Source organism: Cyprinodon tularosa, unplaced genomic scaffold (assembly GCF_016077235.1).
Source record: "Cyprinodon tularosa strain WSP-4 unplaced genomic scaffold, ASM1607723v1 ctg638, whole genome shotgun sequence".
NCBI classification, from domain to species: Eukaryota; Metazoa; Chordata; class Actinopteri; order Cyprinodontiformes; family Cyprinodontidae; genus Cyprinodon; species Cyprinodon tularosa.
Window position 1 is genome coordinate 177501 of NW_024039383.1, and position 26754 is coordinate 204254.

Genomic DNA, 26754 nt, shown 5'->3' on the forward strand with positions numbered 1-26754 from the left:
TTTGCACATCTTAAATTTTCATGCCGGATCTTCCATAACTCTGGGGTATAAGAACGTAAATGGGGAAGGTCCTGCCTCCAGAAAGGCAGGGATCATAACATACAGCCAAATGCTCAAAGAAAGGGATTCATTCATGTCTGACAGATGAATAGTTATGTCTATCATATAATCTTTGGAAGGAGTTAAAAAAAAACAATGTTTCAGGCTTTTGATTTGCAAAGTAGTTAAAGCCATAACCTGAAAGACTTGCAGCTATCTTTGCAGAAAATGGTGCTTTTAAAAGGAGTTCACTGAAAACAAGTGAACATCATGCTCTTTGGATTAGTAAAAGTTTCATCTACTCTTCAGTTTCCTGGTACTTTGTTTCTATTGGTTGCATAAAATCTCTGTTTTAATGCCTATGTTTTTGGTTGCAGGTAACTCTTATGTTACCTACAACCAATCCTACAGTGACCATATCCCTTTTTACAGAAAGGGGTGTAACCACTTTATAAGATACTTTAACAGATTCTAGTCAAACAGTAGAGTGCCTCTAAAAAAATACCTCTTTATTGTCCTGGCGAGGTTGGGATGCTCATCACCATGAAGATTAATTATTATTCACACCTTCCCTTCTATTTTTGAGCCTTTTTGGTCCTCCATTATATGTCTGAAATGTGCTCTGGCCTGTGTATTATTGGGTTTTGAGAACATCCACTAATGCACGGTGCATCCTGTGATTCCATGCTCTGCATTTAGTCTGCTCTCTTTCTGTGTTTCTGGGTCATAATGCAATCACTATGCCTAGTATTACACTTATAGCCTGTTTCAGTGAGGAAGACATGGATTCCGATCTGATGCAGGTCTGTCAGAGGCCTGTGGGGTCTCATTCCAACATCCAGAGATCGGTGTTTCATGTTGTGAAGAAGGTGTTTTCCACATCCAGTATGCTGTAGGGTTTGTGTCATGCTGGGGGAAGGGACAGAATGGACAGATGGGACAAACATGGTCCATGTCAACCTCCCCCGTCTCCTCCACCCCCCTGCCTCTGTCTAATCTGACCAGGACGTGAAGGGGAGGGTGAGGGATGAGGGAGGCCACTGGGCTATTGCCTCTGTTTCTCCCTCCTTTCTGGCAACAGCCAACAGAGCCACAGAGCAAAGGCACGCAGGACATGGGTGAAAAGAACAACTGATTCTCCTGCAAGGCTTTTCAGCCGGGGCTCAGGCTGAGGGTCTCGGTTGCAGGAAGTCCAGCTGAAACAAACCCAGTAGAAGGAGCGAGCAAGGACAACCTGTTACTTCTCTGACAGGCCTGGCACAGGCTTCGGCTCTGGCCTTCTTGAGGATATGAGGATTTTTTTGCCGTCTCTTGTGGAAAAGCTTTCAGTAGTGGATGTTAATGGCCAAATGTAGAACTTCAGTGGTTGATGACAAGCAGTTCGGAGGAAAAATGTCGGCCACGCGGGGGATGAGCCGCACCAGCATCTACAGCTACTTCCTTAATATGGTGGCCTATCAGGTGAGCGCTGTAAGAGAAAGGGATGTTTAAGATGTCCAACACTTGGATTAAAACTATAGAAAAGGAGATTGTCAATAATCTTCTATTTTTTTTTTTTATTATTATTTTGATGAAAAACAAGCATTGTGGAAATTGACATAAAAGCTCCTAAAAGGCTGTCATGTGTTTCCTGCACACACATGTTTGAAAAGAGCTGGGGGGAAAAAGCTCACAATATATTGAAATATTAAAAAAACTAATTTTATATATACATATATATATATACGTATAAAACTTATTTATTAGCATCATTATAAGAGCTTAGACTAATATTGCTGACAGATTAATGCACGAGAAGCATGGTTATACCTAATCCAGTCATGAGGCGCTGTGTTTTAGTGATGGATTTATAAACTAATTGGAACCTGATATTTTACCAGAATAGTAACAGTACAGTTCAGCTCCAGTTTAACTCTGTTAGGGCAAAAAAGTACACAATGTTCTTTTCAAATGTTTTAAAACTGCAGAACACAATGGATCTTCTGAGGCAGTGCATCATAAAACAATACATATTATAGGTGTTACAGGAAAGTTCAGCTCAGTGACGTGATTTAGTCCCTTTCTTTCATCAGTTCCTTCAAAGGAATTTTATCTTCAATTATATACATACATTTTTCAGTTTCAGACAAGATATGCTCAGGAATCATTAAGCTGCTGTATTTTATTTTTTTCTAAAACCTACTGAAGAGATTTATTGTTTTTTTTGTTTGGTAACATAGATTTATTAAAGAATGCTTATGAGGAGCATGTTGTTGTAGTAATTATTAGACCAACCATGCTAACTAGAACATCAGAACTCTAGAAATACTTCTGGGATCATTTCCACCTGCATGTTTTGTGACAATATGTTAAATAATTCAGTCTGTAAACCTTAGCAGATGCCAAGGCTTTGGACTGCAGTAAGAGCCACAAATGGAGAAATATTGAACAGTTGTTATTCTTCCACAGAGTGCCCTGGCTAATCAAATAGGTCAGAACAGAACACAAATCAACAGCTGAAGCTCCACAGGCCTTACCTGTTTAAGTTGAGGACAGTATTGATGAATTAACAATATCAACAATAAGAAAAATAATGCCCGCCTCACATTTTCCTAAAACTCATGAGGACTTCTGAGAGTTTATATGCAAAGACAAGATAGAAACTCAAAGTATGTTTTGAAAGGGGTATGATGTAAAACTAACTCAGTATTACTTTAAAAGAACTCCATACTCACAGTCAAACCTTGCGGTGATAGTGTGACTGTCTGGCTTGTATTGAATTTTAATCTTTAAGGACTATTTGCCTCATCTCAACTAAGATCGCTTAATGACCTCTGTTTCAGTAGTTCAATGGAGGCTCTATAGATGAAAGTATAACCAATGAATGAGTGTGGAGATTAATAATTATGACATTGAATAATATAGGAGGCAATGTTGTGTAAGAGGGATATATTTTTACTCTTGTTAAAGACCTTCACTATAAGTGATAGACACCATCAAACATATGGAGTGCGAATGGTGCTGCTTCAGAACCTGGGAGACTTACCATAAGTCATGCAAAAATGAATTTGTGTCCCTACCAGAAAATCCTGAAGGAGAATTGGACATCAGTTTATTACCTTAGGTCTGAGTGCACGTTGATCAGAGGTGTCAAGTAACTAAGTACAAATACTTTGTAACTGTACTTAAGTGCACTTTTTAGGTATCTATACTTTAATCCATTACTTATTTGTCTTCCTACTTCTGACTTCTACTCATTACATTTTCACACAAGTATATGTACTTTCTATTCCTTACATTTTTAAAACAAACGTTACTGTCATGATGGGTATCAGGGAGGCCCAATATGCAGAACACTGACGACACGGATGGAAAGTTTAACAGAGTTTATTTGCAAGTTCACACATATAATAAAGACTGAGGCAATGGTTCTGGGCTGGGACCGGTTCACTGGCGTCTGTGAGAGAGACAGTTTGGTTAGCGAAGGCTTGGCAGAGACTTGACTTGATTGAGTTCAGATTTGTACCTTGATGAATGTAGATGAGGCTTTGGGAGCGGAACTGTTGGGTCCGGAGAAAGCTTGGTTTGGCAGAGTCCTTAAGCTGTTTCAGCGTCTTACTTCTAAAGGCTGGTTTGACCTTGGCTTGTGTTTCCAGCTCGGAAACCTGAGCTGCTAGGAAATCCAGAGAGTGAGTATTCAGGTTTGGCTCGGAGGGCAGGCTCGGCAGGTTAAGCTCTTCCAGAGCTTCACAGGAGGAAAAAACAGGAAACCTGGAAGCAGAGACAAAAAGGTTAGAATCCAGGTTGGACTCAAGGAAACTTGGTTCACTAGGGATCTACGGCTTAAGTGCTAACCAACTGATTAAGACACTGCGGCGTCGAGGCAAGGTCTGAAGGCAGCTTAAGTAGTCCAGGTCCTCCAGATGATATCATCAGCTGCAGGTTTGCAGAGCAGCTCAGCAGGGAGGATCCAGGGCAGACTCTGCTGGAGAAAAGATGTATTTCTCCAGCTCCCAACAGTTACTCGTTACTCTTGGCTTCGGTTTTATGTCTAGAAATATTATTTCATGTCATGTGCGCCATCCAATGCAGATCATTGGCTCCATCCACATCTAGTGAAAACTAGTGTAATTGGATGAGTCATATAGCACAAACACTCATTGGTTAGCTAAAGGAAATCATCAGTAGCAAGCAGGTGTTCTTCAAACTGCAAACGTGGATTGTCTATGCCATGCTACAATGTCGGATTCAGAAAAAGATGTTGAAATATCTGAAAGGTCGGACACAGGCGAGAGCGTATCAGGAGATGGAGACGGAGACCAACAAGACCTCCCTCATCCTTTGCCCTACCTCACAGAATTTTTCGAAATAGTCGAAAAATTGAGCTTTCAATTCATTTAGTGGCATCTGTTTGTCATTATAAAGGTTACTTTATACTTTAAGTAGCTTTTAATGCACATACTTTTTCAATTTTTCTTGAGTAAAGAGGTCAAGTTGATACTTCAAATTTAACCAGAGTGTTTTTAAACTGCAGTATCTATAATTCTACATAAGTAACAAATATGTCTACTTTTGACACCACTGATGGTGATTAAGCAGCAAGTCAATGACTGAAACACAACAGCATGTCTGCTTCTTAAATAAGATTTTAGAATGGCCAAATAAAGGGGAGGGCAGCTTTTGCATGCATCACTGCTACAATACACCTGAAACAAAAGAAAAGTTAATGGACAGGCCTTTTCTAAACTTTCCGGCATACCAAGGAGGTAATTTGGCCTTTTGTTTCAGGTTTTTTAAAGAAGGGATGCATGCAAAAAGCTTTAGGACAGTGGTACTCGAGGACTGACTCTGCCTACTAAAAGGCTTGACTTAAATTTAATTGTTCTGCTGTGGCAGCCTCTGAAACACGCTATCCACATGGTAAAAAACTGTCCAATAAAAGCAAGGCTGTAAAAGACGGAGCCATATCTCATCCACATTGAGGAGACTGAAGATTGAAATGCTGCTGCCTAAGAGAGCAAGTGAAAAACAGTCAACACATTTTTCCGATAAACAGAAATAGTTAACCCAAATTCTAAGAATTATGTAATTCAATTATATAACAAATTCCCAGTGACTTTTTTTGCTAAGTTTAACTCAAACCTATTAAATAAACCTTACATGATAGGTACTAATAATTTTAATATAGCTTATTTAAGTAAAATAATTAACATGTTTATGCATTTTGAATTGATATAGTATAATAGTTCAAAATTGATATAACTGAGTGTATTTATTTCAAATACATAAAGTTTGTTTGTTTGAATTGCAGTATAATCAGATTACAATGCAATTCAAACAATGATCTTTATGTACTTGAACAAAATACACACATTACTATTAACTTTGATAAAAGTATACTTTACTAATACTAAATACATAAATCTGATGAATATGTATTTCAAATAAAAGTTGTTTTTCTTTGTTTTTACGGCACTACTGGCTCATTTTTTGATCAGTAGGCTACATGGGTCATGTGCGCTATCCACTGTACCACCGAAGCCTGCCCTCAAATAAAAGTTTTATCATACAAATGAATATGGATCCTGTAAGGTTTACTTCATAGGTTTGTGTTAAAATTATCTAAAAAAAAAAAAGTGAATGGGAATTTTCTGTGTAAAAATTTTACAAAAATCTTAAAATTTGCGTGAAATATTTCTGTGAGTGTAAATGTAAAAGTTTTATTGATTCCCAATAAATCCAGACATTGGCTGACTAATATTTATTTATAGTAACCTTTACATTACCATATTCCACCACTCTCTTAGATGTTTGAGTTTTAGGGGCTTTTTACATGTTAAGCCAATTTCCGGTCACTCCACTGCATTTAAGAAAGATAAAATAGTACTTAAAATTTCTCATTTTATATATTTAACCAGTTCTTAATGGGTGTAATAGCATCATTGGTTAACTGTCATGCTGCAGGGCCTGGTTATGCCTGTGCTTTTTTTTTTTTCTTTTTCCTTAAGCATCCTTTGCTATGCTTTAGATTTCATGGCGAATACTATGATGGTTTACAGAATAAATCCAACTGAAAAGCATTGTCAAACAATGACACATCTGCCTCCGTCCTTCACAGTTGGGGAGGCTCTTTTCTTGGAAAGTTCTAATTCAGTTTGGACTCATCTGGCCAAAGAACATACAGTATGTTTCTGGTCTTTGTTTACTTTCTCTCTGTTAATACATTCTCTGACCTTTTTGTTTCTTTTAGACACCAAATGCCCCTTCCATGCACACCTCTAAATTGATCTTGTGCAGTCTCTTTCTGTTTGAACAGTTATGGACTTTTATGTCAACAGTAAGCAGAGCCTGCTGTAAGTATGGAGTTTACATTTTAAACCCATCTCAACCCCTTGAGGTCTACTTCAAGATGAAATTGCTTAGATAGTCAGACCAGGAAATGTTGGCCATTGTTTTAAATTATCTCTACTTTAGACTATATTGGGTACAGCAGAAAGGCTAATTTTCTTCCTAAATACATGAGCTGCTAAAATCTTCTTCCTAAAAGCCTCTGACAGCTCTTTAAATCCTACCACGATGTTCAGTCTTATTTCAACTGCCAGGGGCCTCCAATGCGTTTGCATTGCCTAATTGCTTTGCATTTTTCTGCATTACCCATTGCTTCACTTAGGCAATGCAAACCTTTAAAATACTAAGTATCAATGTCATGGTCCGTTCCACCGTGGTGCATAAATAGTCTAGATATATTTGGACATAAGATTGATATGTCTAAATATTTCCGGACAAAAAGATATTTAATATGAACCACCAAACAATAACCTACCAAAATGTGACCTACACATGCAGGCGGTTATCCAGCAAAAAAAGCTTTCCTTTTGCCTCTTTGTTTGAGTAATAATTCAATCTCTAAATTCAAGTTAAAATAAAGTGTAAAGAAGTTGTTTGAAAATGCATTCCACTGTAAAAACACGGCATTCCAGTGATTCAATTATGTTTCCAGGTGTAAGCACTGCATGTTCTTATGTGGCTGACCCTGTAGTTTGGCTATTTTTAAATCCAAGTGATCATTCTGTGTATGGAAGATAATCTCAACAACTCATTGCTGCAGCTTCCCTCTGCAAACACTAATCCTTTACTATGAACCTTAAACTGGGCCACAAGACGGACACCTGTCTTTCAAATGGTAGCGCAGGGAATCAGAATTTCTGAGAATTTGTACAGTTTATATTAGGTTTTTGTAAGCTCAAAATCTGTCACTAAAATTATTTCACATACATGAAAAAATATATAATTTTGCATATTCAATAAAAAGTTAGTTTAAAAGTTCTTTAGGTTTGTTGTATTAAGAAAGTGACTTCTAATATTAATTCTGCTTCAGAACTAAGTCTTTAGATGTGTGAACATTGAAGGTAATATTCCAATATAACATGCCACTTCCTTAAGCTATCCATGCAGGAATGACTAAATTAGAAATGAAAAAATAAAACAAAGAAAATTAAAAAAAATCTAACAATGAGTTAAACATCCAAATGCTGCACAACATTTTGATTTTCCTTTAATGCAAAGCAGCCACATTAATAAACTTCATAGATACCTTTTCTGTTAACATTTCAGATACTTTATTGTTTGTTGATGAGGTCAAATGAGCAAACTGTCTCCCTTTAAAGATTGAAAAAGATCATTAGCAAAAAAAAAAAAATACCTTCAATGATTAAATTTCTATTCCAGTTATCACTAAGATGTTGTCCGGTAATCTTCTCTGCAATATGCTTCAGATTAGAGCTTGCACGTGATGAACAATGATTTATCAGGACACACTGCTCCAATATGTAAACATATGTTGAAAATCAACTGTTTTTTAATAGAAGAAAAATACATTCTTTATTTGATTGCAGGGGTAATTGGTTTGTGTCTCACTTGTCGTGTTGTGACCCATACAAACCAGACTGACCTCCAGACTTAGGGTTTACTGGGCACCAGACAGATGTGCAAGCCTCCTTAGATTTAGTTTGGATCAGCAGGGATGGGCTTCCATCCAGTTGTCCATCAGAATCCCAATGTTGCTGGATTTATTAGATTAATCTGTCACCAACCCTGCCTCAGCCAAGTCCTGTAATGTAGGTTACTTTATAGCCTACTAAGCAACTAGACTGGTTGGCCTTTGATGCTATGAGTCCAGTTTTTCTGTTTAAAAACTGGAGGTTTTTAGAAAACAGGCCCTAAAGAGTAACTCCATTTGTTCTTAAAATAAATGCACAAAGTTTCTCCTAATTTCTTTTGCAGCAGATTTGTAAAAGCTGGATTTAAAAGCTTAGCCTCAGAACCACTTCAGCATACGCGGTTTATCTAAAAAATGTTTCTGTCTATCTTTGGGAAACTTTGAAATAGCTTAGCTAGTTCTTCAAAGTGTGCTTAGCCTATACACAGTTTGGGTATTAACATAATTATTAATACTTCAATTAAGATATATGAATTAACAATCTTAGTAGAGGGAAAAAAAACCTTGTGGTCTCTGGATGGTGTCCTGGAAGGGGTATTAAGACAAAGGATGAGTGACTACTTATCTTTTTCAGATGCTGTGGGTCGAAATATAAAAGGATAAATATGCAAGAAACTTCTCAGATATCTCAGTTATAACTCAATTTGGGGCCATGTTTTCTAAGATTGATTTTAAAGATATAAGTTATTGAGTTATTACAGCCACAGTGATTGATGTCATCCTTGAACTTACCCTAACCCTAATGATTGGGGGATGGAGTGCATTAACTTACTATTTTTGATTAAATGAGAATCAAAACATTAACTTTTCTTGTTTACATGCAACCAGAACACAGCTTTTTAAAGAGACAGTCATCAATATGTCTAATGTCTGTAACTATTTAATGGCAGTCTAATAGTAATATCCCATGACTCTATGTTTCTGCATTGTTATTATACAACTTATATACCTAGTTATACTTTTTTTATTTCTGCCTACAACAGTCACCTGGAAAATAAGTTTATTAACCTTATAGTTTGTAAATAAACTTTTCATTTTCACAAGCACATATGGTTTATGGTGGATGTATGGGTATATGTGAGAAAGCAGTTTGACAAACCTTAGTTAGGGAAATCAGTGAGATATTCCCTGTAAAGAATCAAGATTATAGCTACCAGAGAAAAGAAATGAGAAAAGGAAAAAAAAAACATACATTAAAATAACTGAGAGACAAATATAAAAACTTTTCATGGTATCTGAGCTTTGGAACATTTTCACCAATGCAGATTTAAGGAAGTTGAAATGTGCCTCTTTCCTTCTTTTCCTTCGGTTTGTGTTTGATGCTGTGCTCCTCCTCCCTCCTTTTTTCATAGATCTGTTGCTGCTGTGGACCGGCTCCCTGCTCGCTCTGCTGTGCCTTCTGCCCTCCCGTCAAATCGTCCACCAGCACAAGAGTCATGTACACCCTCTTCCACATCATGAGTTGCGCCGTCTCCTGCCTCATGTTGTCCCGAACCATCTCTGAGCTCGTCAGGGAGAATGTGAGTATGATTTAGAACGAGGGTTGTTTACAAGCTCATTTTTATTCAAGTGAGGATCAAATAAAAGCAATCTACTCATTGTCAGATTCTGAAGTTGTTTAATTCTAACACCTGGTGAATAAAAACACACATAACACATCAACACCATACTTAGACAAAGGTAGAGCAAAATTTTTGAATATTTATAATACACAAAATCAGATGTGGTTGATCAACTCCATTGATTAATTAACCTCAAAAGAACAAGAGTAGCTGACCCCCAACAGATGTGTAAGTTTACTGGAGACTGTAGGTATTTGTTAACAGGAAAATGCACCACCATCGACAGGTTTTACTGCTCCTCAATCTCGGAAGGCCACATTTTTTGTGACCCAGAGGATTACACAGAAGGAAAAAAAAATAGAAAACTGCCAATACATACTGAAGTGAATGATTGAACAACCCCCCCACCCCCCCCCCCCCCCACCCCCCCCAAAAGCTTTGTTATGCTCAGGGAAATTACCAAAACACCAGCAAGTCAGAAGGTCCTGCATTTGGGGGAGAGCAATCTCCCACTGATCAGGCTCCTCTGAGTGGTGAAGACATTGTGCAGAGGGTGGCTGGCTTTGTTCATAATGTTTGTTAACTCTCCTTGTCTCTATCACCGTCCCCAGAGGGTCCAGCTTCTTGCCAATCACAGAGCCAGCTCACTTCACTAGTTTTTCCAGTCTGGAGGTGTCATTCATGGATAAAAATAGATAAAAATAATAATAATGTCGCTATTGTATGGTCTTATTGCACAGCATCATATTATAGAAGGAAACACAGCATTCTGTACACCCATAACAGCTAATCAGAGGGGTGGAGGGATCATCAACAGAACCATGATCCTGAAAAAAAATCCTAAAAACAGGAAATATAAAACATAATGGCTAAAAAAGGGAAATAATGAAAACTGAGTTAAAGTGCTGACATCAATCTTATTAAAATGTTGCAGTTGAAAATTAAGGGAGCTGTTTAGAAACAAATATCTACACACCAAAATAAACAGAGGCATCATTGCAAAGAACAGTGGTTCCACAAGTTGTTGAGTCATGGGGAGAATACATATTTTTTTTCATATGCAGCATTTCTATATGGTCTTAAGATTGTTTAATAAATAGTAGTAACTCATATTAAAACATGTTAAAAAACAGATCAGGAAAAGTGACCGTGTTACAAAATGTGGTGTATAATAGTAACATGAAGTTAGAGGATATAACTGAATGTAAAACTTTGCTATTCTTAATGAATAAGCTTATCTGCCAGTTGCATTTCAACCACATAAATCTCTTTTATAAGGACAACAACAAATGGGATTTATGACCTTGGCAAGAACAAAACATACATGTTGTAGGGATGAGTTGTAGGGCAGCAGATTACATGGGATTCCTTGAAAATCTGGATTTCTAAAAAGAAATGTTTATGCAATGTCTAATCAAACTGCTGTTCATGTTTCAGGTGCCTTTCTTCAATGTGGTGTGCGACCAGGCACATGGTGGAGGTCACTGTGAGATGCTGGTGGGCTACTCAGCAGTCTATAGAGTATGCTTCGGTACCTCCTGTTTTTACCTGATGATGGCGATCTTCCTCATCGACGTAAAGTCCAGTCAGGACTTTAGAGCTCTCATACACAATGGGTAGGTCCCCAACTAGATTTTATGATGAAAACTCTCTTTTTGTAGTAATCATTTATTTGTGAGTTTTAAACGTTGCTGCATGCATAAAGGAGAAAGGGTTTTGCCTCAACTCACTTCACCAAGTCTGCATATCTATTTAAAGCTCTTTGTTGTTGCACTTTCCATTGCGGAGCGCTTTGATTAGTGCTGTGACCCAGCGAGGATAAGGATTTGGAAGAATGGATTGTCTCTCCTCTTTGGAATAAGAGCCTTACTGGCGCCTCAGTGAAAAGGCTACTGGGTCCTTGATAAATCTTAGTGGTCTGCAATTATAGATCAATTATTGTCGGTACCCTGGAACTGCAGATGCTGTTTTACACTGTAATGCTTTGTAGTACACATAGAAAGAAAACTAAAATAAAAAGAAGTACACCCTCTGTCAGTCCCAAAAGGTTTAGTACCTTGTAGAACCACCTTTGCTTTTATTATTATGAATTTTGGCACGATTTTCAAACTGATGTTGCTGCAGGTTACTAAGGTCTACAGCTGTGTCAAAAGTCTGTCAAAGTCCCACCAGAGCATTTTAATGAGGCTGAGTACTTGACTGGACCAAAGCAGTAATTTTACTGTTTTCTCTTAGAGCCATTTTGTTGTAGATCTGCAGCTTCATTTGTGAAAAGGTAAGCCAATCTGAGCCATGTATCAGCAGTCAGCCACTTGAAGTCACATCTCACTGTAAACTTTTAGGGTAAACAGTTCATGACTGAACACTCAGTGACTGAAGGCTGCCCAGGTTATATGGCTCCAAAACAAACATAACTCCTCTAGATATGGCACTGTCTGTCATAACCAAAAATCAGCACTATAGTTTAATAAGTTCAAGTTGCATTTTTTGAGAAGCTCATGACTGCTAACTACATTTTTAGACCACTAGAAACATTGTCTTGGATTACCTTTTCTTCTTTCCCATTCATCTTCATGATAATCTAATCCATGTAGTACTCTCAATTGAATTCAATTACGTTTATTTATATAGCACCAATTCACAGCACATGTCATCCCAAGGCACTTTACAGTTCACACATCATACAGGTGCTGGTCATAAAATTAGAATATCATGAAAAAGTAGATTGATTTCAGTAATTCCATTTAAAAAGTGAAACTTGTATATTCTATTCATACATTACATACAAACTCATATATTTCAGATGTTTATTTGGTTTAATTTTGATGATTACAAATGACAACAAATGAAAATCTCAAATTCATCATATCAGAAAATTAGAATATTACTGAAGACCAATAAAAACAAAGGATTTATAGAAATGTTGGCCAACTGAAAAGTATGAACATGAAAAGTATGAGCATGTACAGCACTCAGTATTTAGTTGGGCCTCCTTTGGCCTGTATTACTGCAGCAATGCGGCGTGGCATGGAGTCGATCAGTCTGTGGCACTGCTCAGGTGTTATGATAGCCCAGGTTGCTCTAATAGTGGCTTTTAGCTCTTCTGAATTGTTGGGTCTGGTGTATTGCATCTTCTTCTTCACAATACCCCATAGATTTTCTATGGGGTTAAGGTCAGGAGAGTTTGCTGGCCAATTAAGAACAGGGATACCATGGTCCTTCAACCAGGTACTGGTAGCTTTGGCACTGTGTGCAGGTGCCAAGTCCTGTTGGAAAATGAAATCTGCATCTCCAAAAAGTTGGTCAGCTGCAGGAAGCATGAAGTGCTCTAAAACTTCCTGGTATGTGGCTGCGTTGACCCTGGATCTCAGAAAACACAATGGACCAACACCAGCAGATGACATGGCACCCCAAACCATCACTGACTGTGGAAACTTTACACTGGACTTCAAGCAACGTGGATGAAGTGCCTCTCTTCTTTTCCTCCAGACTCTGGGACCTTGATTTCCAAAGGAAATGCAAAATTTACTTTCATCAGAGAACATGACTTTGGACCACTCACCAGCAGTCCAGTCCTGTTTCTCTTTAGCCCAGGCAAGACGCTTCTGACGCTGTCTGTGGTTCAAGAGTGGCTTGACACAAGGAATGCGACAGCAGAAACCCATGTCTTTCATACGTCTGTGTGTGGTGGTTCTTGAAGCACTCACTCCAGCTGCAGTCCACTCTTTGTGAATCTCCCCCACATTTTTGAAGGGGTTTTGTTTCACAATCCTCTCCAGGGTGCGGTTATCTCTCTTGCTTGTACACTTTTTTCGACCACATCTTTTCCTTCCCTTCGCCTCTCTATTAATGTGCTTGGACACTGAGCTCTGTGAACAGCCAGCCTCTTTAGCGATGACCTTTTGTGTCTTGCCCTCCTTGTGCAAGGTGTCGATGGTCGTCTTTTGGACAACTGTCAAGTCAGCAGTCTTCCCCATGATTGTGTAGCCTATAGAACTAGACTGAAAGACCATTTAAAGGCTTTTGCAGGTGGTTTGAGTTAATTAGCTGATTAGAGTGTGGCACCAGGGGCCATCAATTTTGAACCTTTTCACAATATTCTAATTTTCTGATATGATGAATTTGAGATTTTCATTTGTTGTCATTTGTAATCATCAAAATTAAACAAAATAAACATCTGAAATATATGAGTTTGTATGTAATGTATGAATATAATATACAAGTTTCACTTTTTAAATGGAATTACTGAAATCAATCTACTTTTTCATGATATTCTAATTTTATGACCAGCACCTGTACATCTATGCAGTTAAAGTTATTTTTGTTTCAGAACATAACCTGACAAAGACTTTACCAATTTATAGGCTCTGATAGGTGAAACCTGTAAATATACATTTTTTTTTTTAAATAGTCTGATTGTAACTGAAATGTATCTGACTCGGGCTGGAATTACATGGATTTACTTGAGCTGAACTTGGACTAAATCAGATATGTATACAAATGAATTGGGACCTGTTTGTCTAGCAAACTTAAATCCTAGTATTTTTTAATATGAATATGTAACTGAGGCCTTAGGACCATTTGTCCTGCATGTTCTAGATGTGTCTCTATTTAAGCATACCTGCATCAAATAATTACATCCCCTTTTCAGTTGCTACTCAGGGGCGGAGCTAGATGGGGGGCCAGGGGTGACCATCAGCCAATCATTGGACACCCCTGTGGCCGCCCCTACCATTTTTTCCCCACTAACACAGACAGTGGCACTGGTAATACTCTCAAGTGGAATATTCAAAACATTTAAATTTTTCATATATTAACAATTACTTGACAACAAAAATGCTGTGGTTAATTATGTGCATCAATGTACTAACATTAGAGATGATAAGTACAGAATTCCTGCTCTTTTCAGAAACAGATTTTGGGTCTTATGGGGTAAAGAGAAAATGATGCTTATCTGCAAATCATCTAGGAGTCTTCAGTGAAATCATAGATAAATAAATATTTTATTAAAAATATATTAAAAAATCAATTTATGTGTATATTAGTGCTTGTAAATATCTATTTATGCAGAATGATTATTGATACAAGTAGGTAAGTAATGACAAAGGAAAAGATGCTAGCCGCTGAACTCAAACCTATAAGAATATATATCCACTATACCTTTTATCTAGAAAGTATGGATGTTTAAATATATGCATCTATTTGTTAGCAAAGGCTGTAGGAAAGTATAGTTTGTCTTTATTTAGAAAATATGGATCTTATGCTTATTAATTTTCCCTGTAGGAACAGTGTAGATTGACCGTGAGGTTGTGGTGTCACCCCTCAGCGTACATCAGTTATTGCTTGGCCACCCTTATAAAAATTTTCTGGTTACGCCTGTTTTGCTACTGAGAGCTACAGATGCCAGTTACTCACTAATTTCTTTATGTCAGATTTACATTATCAGGGAAATACTTATAGCATGTAGAAAACTGAGGAGTGAGTTTTAAAACCAGTGATTGAAAACATGCAACACCCATTGAGCAATTCTTTGAAAATAAAGTTGTTGTTTTTATTATTTCGTGTTTTTTTCTGAATGATTTTAAGTAAATTGTTCTTTGTGTGTTTCAGGTTCTGGTTTCTAAAATTTATCACCCTGCTTGGGATGTGCACTGCTGCCTTCTTCATCCCAACAGAGTCGTTCCTACATGGTGAGCTCTTTTTTTTTTTTTTCAATCCACCTGGAGCAAACATCTTGCTGCTCTTTCCTTAGCAAAAAGTAGTATACTTGAAGTAAATTCTATTAAGAATACTTAAGTATAATTATAAGTTTAGAAAGTATACCAAACAATGTACTTTTAGTGTACCAAAGTATTACTAAAGTAATACTTATTTGAACTAAATTGGGACATTTTTAAGTTTACTAAAGTATACCTAAAGTATACTTTAGTAAATAATAAAGTAAACAATAGTATAGTCAAGTACACTTGACTGTACTATTGTTAAGTATATGAAATACAGTTTAGAATAAGTAAACTCTAGGTGCACTGGCTGATTTTAAGAATGAAATTAGTGCACTTTTAGTATACTTGAATAAACTACTTTTTGCTAAGGGTTTGTCCAAATGCACTTCCTTCAAAATGTTCCTAGAGGGCAGCAGTGATCTACTCTAAGAAAGTACTACAGGGAAGCAATCATTGGACCATAAATCTTTACAGGGTGGTCTTCCTTCTGTTAGGAATAATAAATGTGATGCTGATACAAGATTAAATGTCAGAAGTAATTTATGATCAACACTCTTCACTTTTATCACTTCCAGAAACAAACTGAGTCACTTTTCTTTCTCCACATTTTCTCTTAGCTTGGCATTATGTTGGTGTGGTGGGAGGGTTTGCCTTCATCCTCATCCAACTCATCCTCATCACAGCTTTTGCACACACATGGAACAAAAACTGGTGAGTCTTGAAATACTGAAATCGTAATTTGGGGAATAGAAAATATAAAACTGTTAATATAATATATATATATATATAAAAAAATCAGATTTGATCATGGCGTTCCAAAGTACCGTATATCTTTTGTTGCTTTTCATTAATTATTTATCAAACTTATCCCATAAAATGCTCAGATTTGATCCATTTATATTATTTCAGGGCATGTTACTAAGGCGAAACTGTCATAATGAAAATTTAAGCCAAAAAGTTAGTATCAGCTTTAAAGATCAATAAATTGAAGTCTTTATTCATAAAGTAGCCCAGGGTCTTTTGACAAATTCTCAATTGGGTTTAATTCTGGATTTAAACTAGACCATGCTTGTAAACAATGAATATGCTTTGATCTAAACCAGCCAAAAAGGATGCACAACTCATATTTGTCCTTTCAGTAGATTGTTCCACTTGAGGTGTGGATATTTCCAGATCCTTCAGAGTCCCTAGTGGTCTTCTTCTCTGATTAATATTCTCTTAACTTTCTCACCGAATTGTTCACTTTGTTTTGAACATATGTGGCCGTAGGTCCACATATGTTCTATAAAGAACCTCTGAAGCCTTAAGAACAACTGTTTTTGTACGGAAAAGAAATAAGATACGGTAGGAATCTGTTTACTCATCAGGTGATGGAGTGTCTTACTTGGTTGTTTTTGCAAAATAATTTTCTGCACTATAGCCTACCTATAGCCCACCACTGATTGTGCTGTCCCAGTGAGTGGTTTATGTATGATTGGCATGTACAGAAACCCAAATATACAAAATAATCTGCTTTCTGCTTGTAATGGACTTTTAATCGTCGTCTCTGCTTATCTGAGACCGGATTGCAGGGGCAGCAGTCTCTGCAGAGACTCTCAGATTTCCCTCTCCCCAAAAACCTCCTCCAGCTCTGCTGAGGGAAGTCCAACGTGTTACCAGGTCTACAGAGATACATTGAGCTCCCCAGCATGTCCTGGGCTTTCCCCTGGGTCCCCTAGAACACCTCTTGAGGGAGGTGCCCACGGGGTTCCTGGAAAAGATGTAAAAGCCACCAACAAGCTTAACTCCTCTTGGTGTGGAGGAGAAGCAGCTCTACTACGAGCCTCTCCCAGAAGACCAAGCTCCTCACCATTAGGGAGAGCCCAGCCACCTTGTGGAGAAAGCTCATTTCATCCACTTGTATCCAGGATCTTGTTCTTTCGGTCATGAGATATCAGGCAGCAACCAGAGGCCTCAGACCTGATTCATGAATGCTAAAACTGACTCACTAATGTATTTTTTTAAAGTGATTAAAACATTTAAAATTATATCTCGCATGTCGAAAAAAAGGAAGAATGCAGTTTGTTCTCAGGAATACACAGAAGTCCTGTAATATTTACAGTGAATATGATTATAATTATGTTTGGTATGTTATATGTTTAGGATGTACTCTGTGTATTGTGTTTGGAGACTGAACAATAATGGTAGATAGGTAAAGCTATTAATGGCTCACCCTTTAGGCTGACCGGAGCAGCAGAAAACAAGCGCTGGTACCTGGCAGTGATGTGCGCCACACTCTTTTTCTACACCATCGCCACCATGGCCTTCACTTTCATGTACAAATATTACACGCATCCCATCGCCTGCCACTTCAACAAGGTCCTGCTGTGGGTCAACCTGGGGCTGTGCGGGCTCATGTCATTCATCGCCGTCACGCCGTGTGTCAAACAGAGTGAGTCTATCACACAGACTAAACCATCCACATGCTGAAACCTGTACCAAAGCAGACGGGACAGTTGAAGCAACATTTTTACATGAGACTTGTAAAACTTGAAATCAAACTAAACTTTTGCCGTTTAAGGTTAGTTAGCATTACCAATTGCTTTTCTATATGGTTAATGCCAACAATAACAAGAGAGAAAATGTTTGGACTTATACTCTAACTTTCTTTAAACATAGAAATTCATTAGAAATTAGTAGAATTACCTTTTCCTAAGCTCAATTACATGCATATTCTAGGTTATGAAACTCAAGCTTCTCACAGCAGTTTGTTTGAATTGTAGCAGATTAACTTTTAGTCCTTAATCCTCTTTCTTTCAAATTTGACTCTTTACTTAGGATCACTGTTCATTTGGAAAACTAATTTGTTTAAAAATGCTGAATGGCTGAATTATTCTGACAAAAATAGGAATATCCATTTTTTCCCCCACCAATAATGCCTTAGTGATTACGAAATGTTTTCTGAAATTGCGACTATATTCCAAATACAATAAATGCTCAACATTATACAAATTTAAACTTCCTGGCTGATGTTTTGACATAGTCAATAATCCCACAATAGTGTGGTTGAAAAATGAACCAGTCCCTCTGGAAGCGAGGAACAACCCCACAATATACTACTGCCTCCCCCTTACTTTATTGTTAGGCCTTCCAAGCTTCCCCTATTTTTAGCTTCAAGGGTGTAAAACTGTCTACTTAGCTGTTTGGACTGTTATGAAAAGCAGTTTAAATGTGTATCTTTTAAAAGGGCTATATGTTGAACTGTAAAAACCAAGAGCACCCATTTTCATTTTGAGTTTTTACAGCACTAGTGGCTCTTTTTTTCAACAGTAGGCTGACAGGAAAGGGGTTATGAGAGAGGGGGAAAAAGCAGCAAAGAACCACAGGTCGGATTTGAACCCAGGTCGGCTGCATTCGAGGAGTGAGGCATCTGTACATGGGATGTGCGTGCTAACCACTGCGCCACCTGCATGCCCAAGAGCACTTTTTTTTTTATCTGAGAGCAGGATTTCCTCTAATAGCACTAAAAACCTGTGATGCTCACATTCAAAATTTCTGCTTTCTCTCAAATATATTATCCTCTTCATTAAATCTTTTTTTCTGCTCTCACATCTAATGCTTCTTGCACATATATTTCCTTCTCTCCTTTATTTCCTTCTCTTTGCACATTAACCAGTCTCTGCTCTAGTCGGAGATACGCTCGCAAACCTGTTGGCTCTATTTGTAGATTTTTTTTCAGCTTTATCTCAGACTGGAGTCAGATCATCACCTAGCAACCTTTCGAACCAATAGAATGACAGCCTCAGAAAGGGTGCTTGTTTTCTCCTACTGAGTTTGCCTGATACTTCTTAATGATAAAATTGCTTTGCAATATAAATTCTTGTAAAATACGAAGCTGAAAGCACAAACAATTAGAAAAAATAATAAAAACCTACACATTTATAAGAGGTGATTCCAAATTTAACAATGAAAAGTCACCCATTGGAGGCAGAATTAGTATCTGAACTCACTGGTATACTATAAAGAGGGATTTTTCTGAAGATGATTCCACTCTCAAGTAGCCCTAACTATCCTACTTTTATCATTGCTAAATTGGATTATAAGTTTTTTTATGAGTTCATATTGGATCTGGCACATTAAACACAATTGGGTTAGAAGAAATCCCTTGAAAAGCAACTTTATTATCAGTAAGCAATAACAGGCAAGCTCTTTCTGAGACTGTTGTTCTATTTGTTGCAAAGGTTGTTAGAGCTGCATGATGTCTAATAAGCAGTTAGTCTGTTTGAAGCAGCAACTGCATGACCTGTTGTGTGTCTAAATACATTAACTGTTGTGTGTTAGCCCATCAGAGGCTAAAAAATCCCTGGCATCCAGTAGATGAGATGATTTTCCCAAGCTATTTAAACTCTAATAAACTTAGTGTGCAACATTTTGGCAATCCTAACTGACCAGAAGCAGTAAAGGTTGAGTCTCTGAATGTTGACAGCAGAGGCTGGAGTTGTTGTTTTTTTCAGATTGTGGATTTAAAAAAAAGAGCTTTTAGCCAAAATTTGTATTTTTGCCAAGAGATGTACAAAATGTTTACTTTATCTGTGGTTTAAATAATAATAAATTATATATTATTAAATTTTTTTGAGGAGGTTAGTGGGGTTTTTATTAAACTGTATTTGTTATCAAGACTATTATTCCTGTTAAAATGCATTGTTATGTTATTATTGGTTTAAATAAATGCGTAATTATTTTTTATTGTTTCTGCCTCTTGCAGAGCAGCCTCGGTCTGGGCTCCTTCAGGCCTCCATCATCAGCTGTTATGTCATGTACCTCACTTTCTCCGCACTGTCCAGCCGTCCGCCAGAGAAAGGTAAGGAAGCAGACAGAAAGCAGAAGCAAAGAGACCTCTTTTGTTCCCCTGCTGACACGAAACATCTCTGCCCAAAGCTACAAACACTTTTTGTTTCTTTGAAACAAGTAAATGAGAAACACATGGAAGGAGGTCCATGTTGCTACTGTCTGAGCATGAGAGGATTGTGCACTTAAGTATATTAAATTACTTATTTTCTGACTTCTATCTCTGCAGATCTATTCATCATCATTTTATTTAACATATTAGGCATTTTAGTCTCACAAGTAAAGATATACACAGGTTAATGTTTATATACTTCCTTATGGCCTTTTAGATTATTAGGCTATGTATGCGAAACACTGTGTAGTTGATGCCAGTATTGAAGCTTTTGATTAAATTAAACTGATCATAGCATGTCAAAAAATTACTTTAGTCTCAGATCTTAAGAAGTTCAAGTATTATTCTCTCTACTGTGAGAATGTGTGCATATTAATGAATTCAATGCTTTATTATTACTATCTAATAGCTCTTTATATTTAACTCAACAGTATTAGCTCACCGCACATTTTCTCCTCAGTATCTAGCTCTTAGATATCTATATATACTGTTGAATTCTTTTTTAATTAGGTCTTTATTCCTATCTTTATGGAGCTTTATCCGCCTAAAAGACAAAGTGATGACTGGTTTCAGTGTCTATTAATGGTCATTGGTCCTTTTTATTTAAAAAATCTTGATATTTTCAAAACTTTCATGCTTTTTTCTAAACAAAAGCCTTTGGAATAAAGGCCGACAGCAACATGTTTTTTCCTACCTTACTGAACAGTGGATATGGGGAGAAACTCAAAAATTCTACGTCAGAACCCCTTTAAGTTTTTTTTTTTGATGAGCTTGATTTCAGTCTTATCTATCAAAAGCAGATAATTCCAGTTTAAGTCTCAGTAGCCTTGAGAAAGCTCGCCATTTTTCTGATAGTACGATATATTTTTATTTATCTTGGCATGCCTCCCAAATAATCAGTCAATATAAGAAAAGCGTTTACCTTTATGAAATATATATAGTTGATCCCAAGATGCCATAATGTGCTTCAGTTCGCTATGATGGTCTGAATTTTTTTCAAAGCCCTACTCTCTGGTGGTCTTTCTTTGTTGCTGAAATGAACCTAATCCAGATTACATTTATACCCCTGGGAACAAGAAATCGCATATTACTAATTACAATCTCCAGTAAAAAAAAGTTAGGTATAGATAAAAATGTGCCTCATTACCAATGAGGTTATGTTTTAGTAGAGTTTGTGCACGTGTTTTTATGACAGTGTGGGGACTTTAATCTTTTCACCCCATGGGGACTTATGTCCTGGTCCCCATATGGTAGAGTTCTTTTCTTTGAGCTGAGGTTAGGTGCAGGACTAAGATCCTAATCATGTGCTTGTTTTGTCTATTGGTGTAAATCACAATATGGGGCAAAATTTGCTGATTGGCAGAGGTCTGCGGTCACAGACTGCTCATAGTTTTTAAACGTAAAAGGAGGACAAGAAATTGTTAGCTGTAACAATTGATCTGGACCCGGACGTGGAAAACTGATAGAAACAGAAACACCCAGCTGCTATTTTTTGTTAAACAAGGCATTAAGTTTTAGAAATTACATTGTTTTTGTATCTGTGTCCAATATTTTCATCTTCCTGTTTTAAAATCACCTTTCAATCCATGCTAAATCTTTTTTTTAAGTCTCTCATATATAATGACAGTATTTTTATCGTGGTGGTATATTAACTGATGATATCAGCATTGCAGCCAAGATGCTGTTTCTTCTAGTTTTTTAGTGATGCTCTTAAAGGATTCCATCTGGAGCTGATTTTTCAACCAGTTTTTTTCTTAGTTTCTATTTTCCTTCTAAGTCATATCTGTGCATTAAATATTTTATACCAGCATTTAAAATGTTTGTGTTGTAACAACCGTATGAGGACATAAAGACCGTCATTACCTTCTATCCTTTTTCCCTCTTTTCTCATAATGACTCACCTGTTAGCCTCAGGAAAGACAAAGAGCTCTTTAATAATGAAGACATAAGTGCAGCAGCTTGTTAGAGGCCCCCTCCCGTCTTATCCGGGCTTTCATCGCATGCAAACATACAGACACCAGCTCAGATAACCCAGGCTGAGATATGCTGCGACATGCAGGTATTTCTCTGAGGAGGGCAGATGGAAAGATGTTTGTTTCACATTCCTTTGACAAACTACTGACAGCATAATAGCAGAGGAAAACATCCCAGCAGTGTCATTACATACGCTCTTACACAGCTTGTCATGATGAAAAGAAGATGGATATTCGGTGTTCAAGTCCCAGGAAGATTAAGAAGGGGAAAAAATGAAATGAATTGATTTTTAAAGATGCTACATTCCCTGCGAATATGAGTTCAGAGTTTGGTTTATCAACTGACGTTTTATTAAACAAAGATCTAATGCGTTTGTTATTCCTCACAATGCATCACAGTTAAATACTTGGAATTAAAACAAATGGAAGTAATCACTGATTTATTCATTAGGCAGAAAACAATGCTTGTATACATACTTCAAATATGTGTATATAATACAGCATAGATAGATAGATAGATAGATAGATAGATAGATAGATAGATAGATAGATAGATAGATAGATAGATAGATAGATAGATAGATAGATAGATAGATAGATAGATAGATAGATAGATAGATAGATAGATAGATAGATAGATAGATAGATAGATAGATAGATAGATAGATAGATAGATAGATAGATAGATAGATAGATAGATAGATAGATAGATAGATAGATAGATAGATAGATAGATTGGCTACAGGGGCATGGATCTTAAATTTCTGCATAGTATGTGAAACTGTAATAACAGGAACATCGAGCTGCTTGTTTTGTTTTATTGCTTTACAATGTTGGATAGCTTACACAAATCTCTACTGACCTCCTTTAACATAAAAATTATAATATTTGGTCTACCAATGGAAAATAAATGAACACATTTTGAAAATAATAATTTGATTATTTTGCCAATTTCTTTTTTCATATTTTTTTCATAAAAAAATCCTACAATTAAGGAATTTTTAAGAAATGTTCAGATTGAGATGTGCTCTGAAATAATGCCGGCTTGATAAAGCTGTTACAAAGATAAAGTTTAACATATTACATGTCAATGCTTTGGTAGCCTATCTGTTACGTTCTTACATTTTGGAATGCTCTATTGTATCTTTTAATAGTGGTTTATAAAAAAAAAAAAAAGACAGGAACTGGGACAGTGTATAGCTTGTTAATGAACACATTTATTCAAGCCTGGTTAAAAGTCTCAGAGGAACCACAAACCATTCACAGTGAAGTCAGACATAGACAACAACATGAAAGTAATGCGATCAGTCACAGAAAAAAAAAATATGATTTCTGATTTAAAGTTTGGATTTCAGCATTAGGACATTAGACCCATGGTAGACTTTTAGGAAAATATAAATAAAAAGAAGAAATAAATGAATTAAAATAAATTAATTAATTAATTACTAACTGGATGAATAACTGGAAATTGACAGAATAAACAAATAGATGAGAAACGTTCTGAATACACAAATAAATCACACAAAGAGAATAAAAGAATGCATAATTGTGTGGATGAATGAAAATAAATAATTTTTTAATAAACAGAGAAAGAATCACTGTATATAAATAATAACTTAATGCTGTTATTTATGTATTATCATAGCATTCTCTGTTTCATAAAAGTATTATACCTGTAGGAACATTTCATCAGAATGTGCTGTAAGAGGCGGGGAAACTTTACCCCGGACACACCAACACACCGGGCGATGTTAGTAATTAGTGACTGTATGTACAGTAGGTGTGTGTGAGTCTTGGCAGTGTAAGGGCAGTGTAGCAACATGCCAGAAAACTATGCATGCTCCAGGCCCTTTAAAAACATTTTCTTAACCACACACTGAAAGCTGCCCATAAAGCTACCAAAACAAGCCCCCATAAACACGCAACCACACACATCATCACACAAATGATCCTCTAAATGCATTTTTTTTTTGTCTCTGCTGCTCTAATGTTTGGTTTCTTCACTTTTATCCGTATTCTTTCCATAAAGCATTACCTTTAGGAGTTTCATTCTTTTTGTGAGTGATTTATTCAGGGCTTATGTAATCTCTATATGGTTTTTCTCTCAAGAAAAAAATTCAAGTTTCAGGTTTTGTGGATGAGGATGATACAAGTACAATCATTCAAATCCTTGTATGAAATTTGGGACCCCAGACCGAATAATATAACGAAATGTTTTATAAACACATATCTGTCAACAGCTCCATCCTACAGCTGTACTGTTTCTCTGAGGAATCTGTACGAAACGACCCTCCAGAGACTCAACTGTGTTTCTGGATTTTAGTACTGGAGTGTTTGTCATTTAGGTTTGTGACCAAGCATGTGCATGTGGAAGCACATACAGTGCATGTTTACGAGTGTCAGAGGGCGTGTATGAGAGGGAAACTACAGCAGAGGCCCCTTTTACAAGAAAGAAAGGAATTTCACTAAAATAAAACGGAAAATAATTAAAATGATCTTGCACAGCAGCTTTTCTTCTCTTTTGTGTTTAAAACAATACAGAGGGAATCACGGTGTTGCTATAACCAGCCATCTTTCTAAAGCCTGCTGTTTTGTGTTGTTTTGTGTGTTAGTGGTGTATCAGGGCATGAACATGACCGTCTGTTACCCCAGTGGGGGGCAAGATGGAGTGAAGAATGAGGGCAACGCTGTGGCCATTATTGGAGCTGCCATCATGTACTGCTGTGTCCTGTTTGCTTGGTGAGACTTTTTATTTCAGAGCAGATATGTATCAGTAGTTCAACCAGCTTTATTACAATGTTTTCTTGGAGAAGGATGATCTCACATCAAACTGTTCTTGCAGTAATGAGGCTTCATATCTGGCTGAGGTGTTCGGTCCATTTTGGATGATCAAAGTTTATCGCTACGAGTTCCAGAAAGCAACCTGTTGGTTCTGCTGCCCTGAAGAAGAAGCAGGTTTGTAATATCAATGGTGATTTGCTTTAGCCTTTAGTTCATCCTGTGGTATTTTTAGAAATAATAAGAAAAGGTTAATTTAATAAATAGCTTTTGACAATTAACTCTATTCAGTTTCAAATCATTGAATCTTTCAACCTTTTCCACATCTGACAAAGGCATCAATTTACTAGCCATCAACGTCTGACCCATTTTAATCCTTTAAAGCATTCCTATTGTAAATACTGTGGAAAGTTTAGTTTTCAGTTTTAGCTCCAGTTGGTGGCTTTTGCATTTTACCTGGGAGTTTTTTAACAACAAAAAAAATCTCCCTGCTTGGGTAGCAATTGGTCTGAGACTAGTGTAGACTGCCATGTGGTAGAAAGCCCCTTTACCCACCTAATTAAGTTGGGTACAAAAGGATGCAAGTAAAGAAAGAAGTGAAATGACCAGCACAGATTATAAATGTAAAGACATGAAAGCGTGAAATGTTAACCACAGAAAAATGTGTTAAAGCCATCAGGTTAACCTTAGAACAAACTTACTGCACGTTAAATGATGAAACCTTTTTGCTTTGATAAGTTTTATGTTAAAATTTTGCTTTTTTCACCCTTATTTTCCAGCTGAAGAGGACTTTATGGTTGATAATGATAACAAAGGCTGTCAGAAAGTTATCCATAATGAGACACAGAAGGTGGCATACAGCTACTTTTTTTTCCATTTTGTCTTCTTCTTGGCCTCACTGTACGTCATGATGACCCTCACCAACTGGTTCAGGTAAGACAGGGAACTTTTAGTATTTTTCCTATTTGGATTATAATGATAATTTCTAAGTAATTCCTTCTCATGCAGCTATGAGTCAGCAGTGTTGGAGACCACCTTCACCCACGGATGCTGGTCCACCTTCTGGGTGAAGATGTCCTCATGTTGGGCCTGCGTGATCCTCTACCTCTGGCTACTGCTGGGCCCTCTCTGCAGATGCCAGAATGAATCCAGACCACGGCGTTCTCGCATCAAACGTCGCTCCGCATCCTGCCGGCATGTCAGTGTCAGTGTTTGATGTTATCAATGGGCGGCCCGCCTGAAGGGAGCCAAACACGAATAGATGAGGACAAGAAGATGGATGAGTTTGAGCTGCCCAAGGTGCTCTGGAGAATGCTAGGGGTCACAGACTTACAAAGCTTTGAGAAAACAAAGTGAGATGGACGTAAGCACTTTGTGCTCTGTCCATGCCAGAAGAACTGGCACTAAATTACACCATAAGCAAGGACCTGATGGTGGTTTTTAAAACTGTCCCAGAAAGAATTGCCAAAGGGATCTGAAGAAGTGGACTGGGTTCTTTTTTTTATTTTATTTTATTCTTTTTTTTTTTTTTGGGGGGTGGGGGGGGGGGGGGGGGGGGGTCAAAGTTAGGAGCAGAAATAATGGGTGCATTTCATTTTTTTTTTACAGTTGAAAAGTAGTAGTTTCTTAAAATATGTATTATTCTCCAATATTTAGACAACCAGCGTGACAAAGGAGAAGGTACTCTAAATTTCTGCTGTAATGTCAGAGCAGGGGATCATATCCCACCGTTTGGAAGATTCCTTGCAGCCATGTGTGTCCT

General features: G+C 37.1%; 1 protein-coding gene across 2 annotated transcripts in view; it reads left to right on the top strand.

Moving 5' to 3' along the window:
* serinc4 (serine incorporator 4) overlaps positions 1-26516 on the top strand; it is a 32694-nt gene extending 6178 nt beyond the window's left edge. The window contains exons 1-11 of one of the 2 annotated variants that reach the window (XM_038308452.1): positions 1049-1500; positions 9370-9537; positions 11017-11195; positions 15190-15269; positions 15920-16013; positions 17522-17733; positions 20047-20142; positions 24827-24953; positions 25057-25169; positions 25772-25925; positions 26001-26516. In XM_038308452.1, the coding sequence (XP_038164380.1) occupies positions 1375-1500; positions 9370-9537; positions 11017-11195; positions 15190-15269; positions 15920-16013; positions 17522-17733; positions 20047-20142; positions 24827-24953; positions 25057-25169; positions 25772-25925; positions 26001-26208 (1557 nt within the window). In that variant the 5' untranslated portion in view covers positions 1049-1374 and the 3' untranslated portion in view covers positions 26209-26516. Of the gene's footprint in view, positions 1-1048; positions 1501-9369; positions 9538-11016; positions 11196-15189; positions 15270-15919; positions 16014-17521; positions 17734-20046; positions 20143-24826; positions 24954-25056; positions 25170-25771; positions 25926-26000 lie in introns of those variants that run through there. The other variant, XM_038308453.1, reaches the window with a different exon arrangement.
* Positions 26517-26754: the final 238 nt, after the last annotated feature.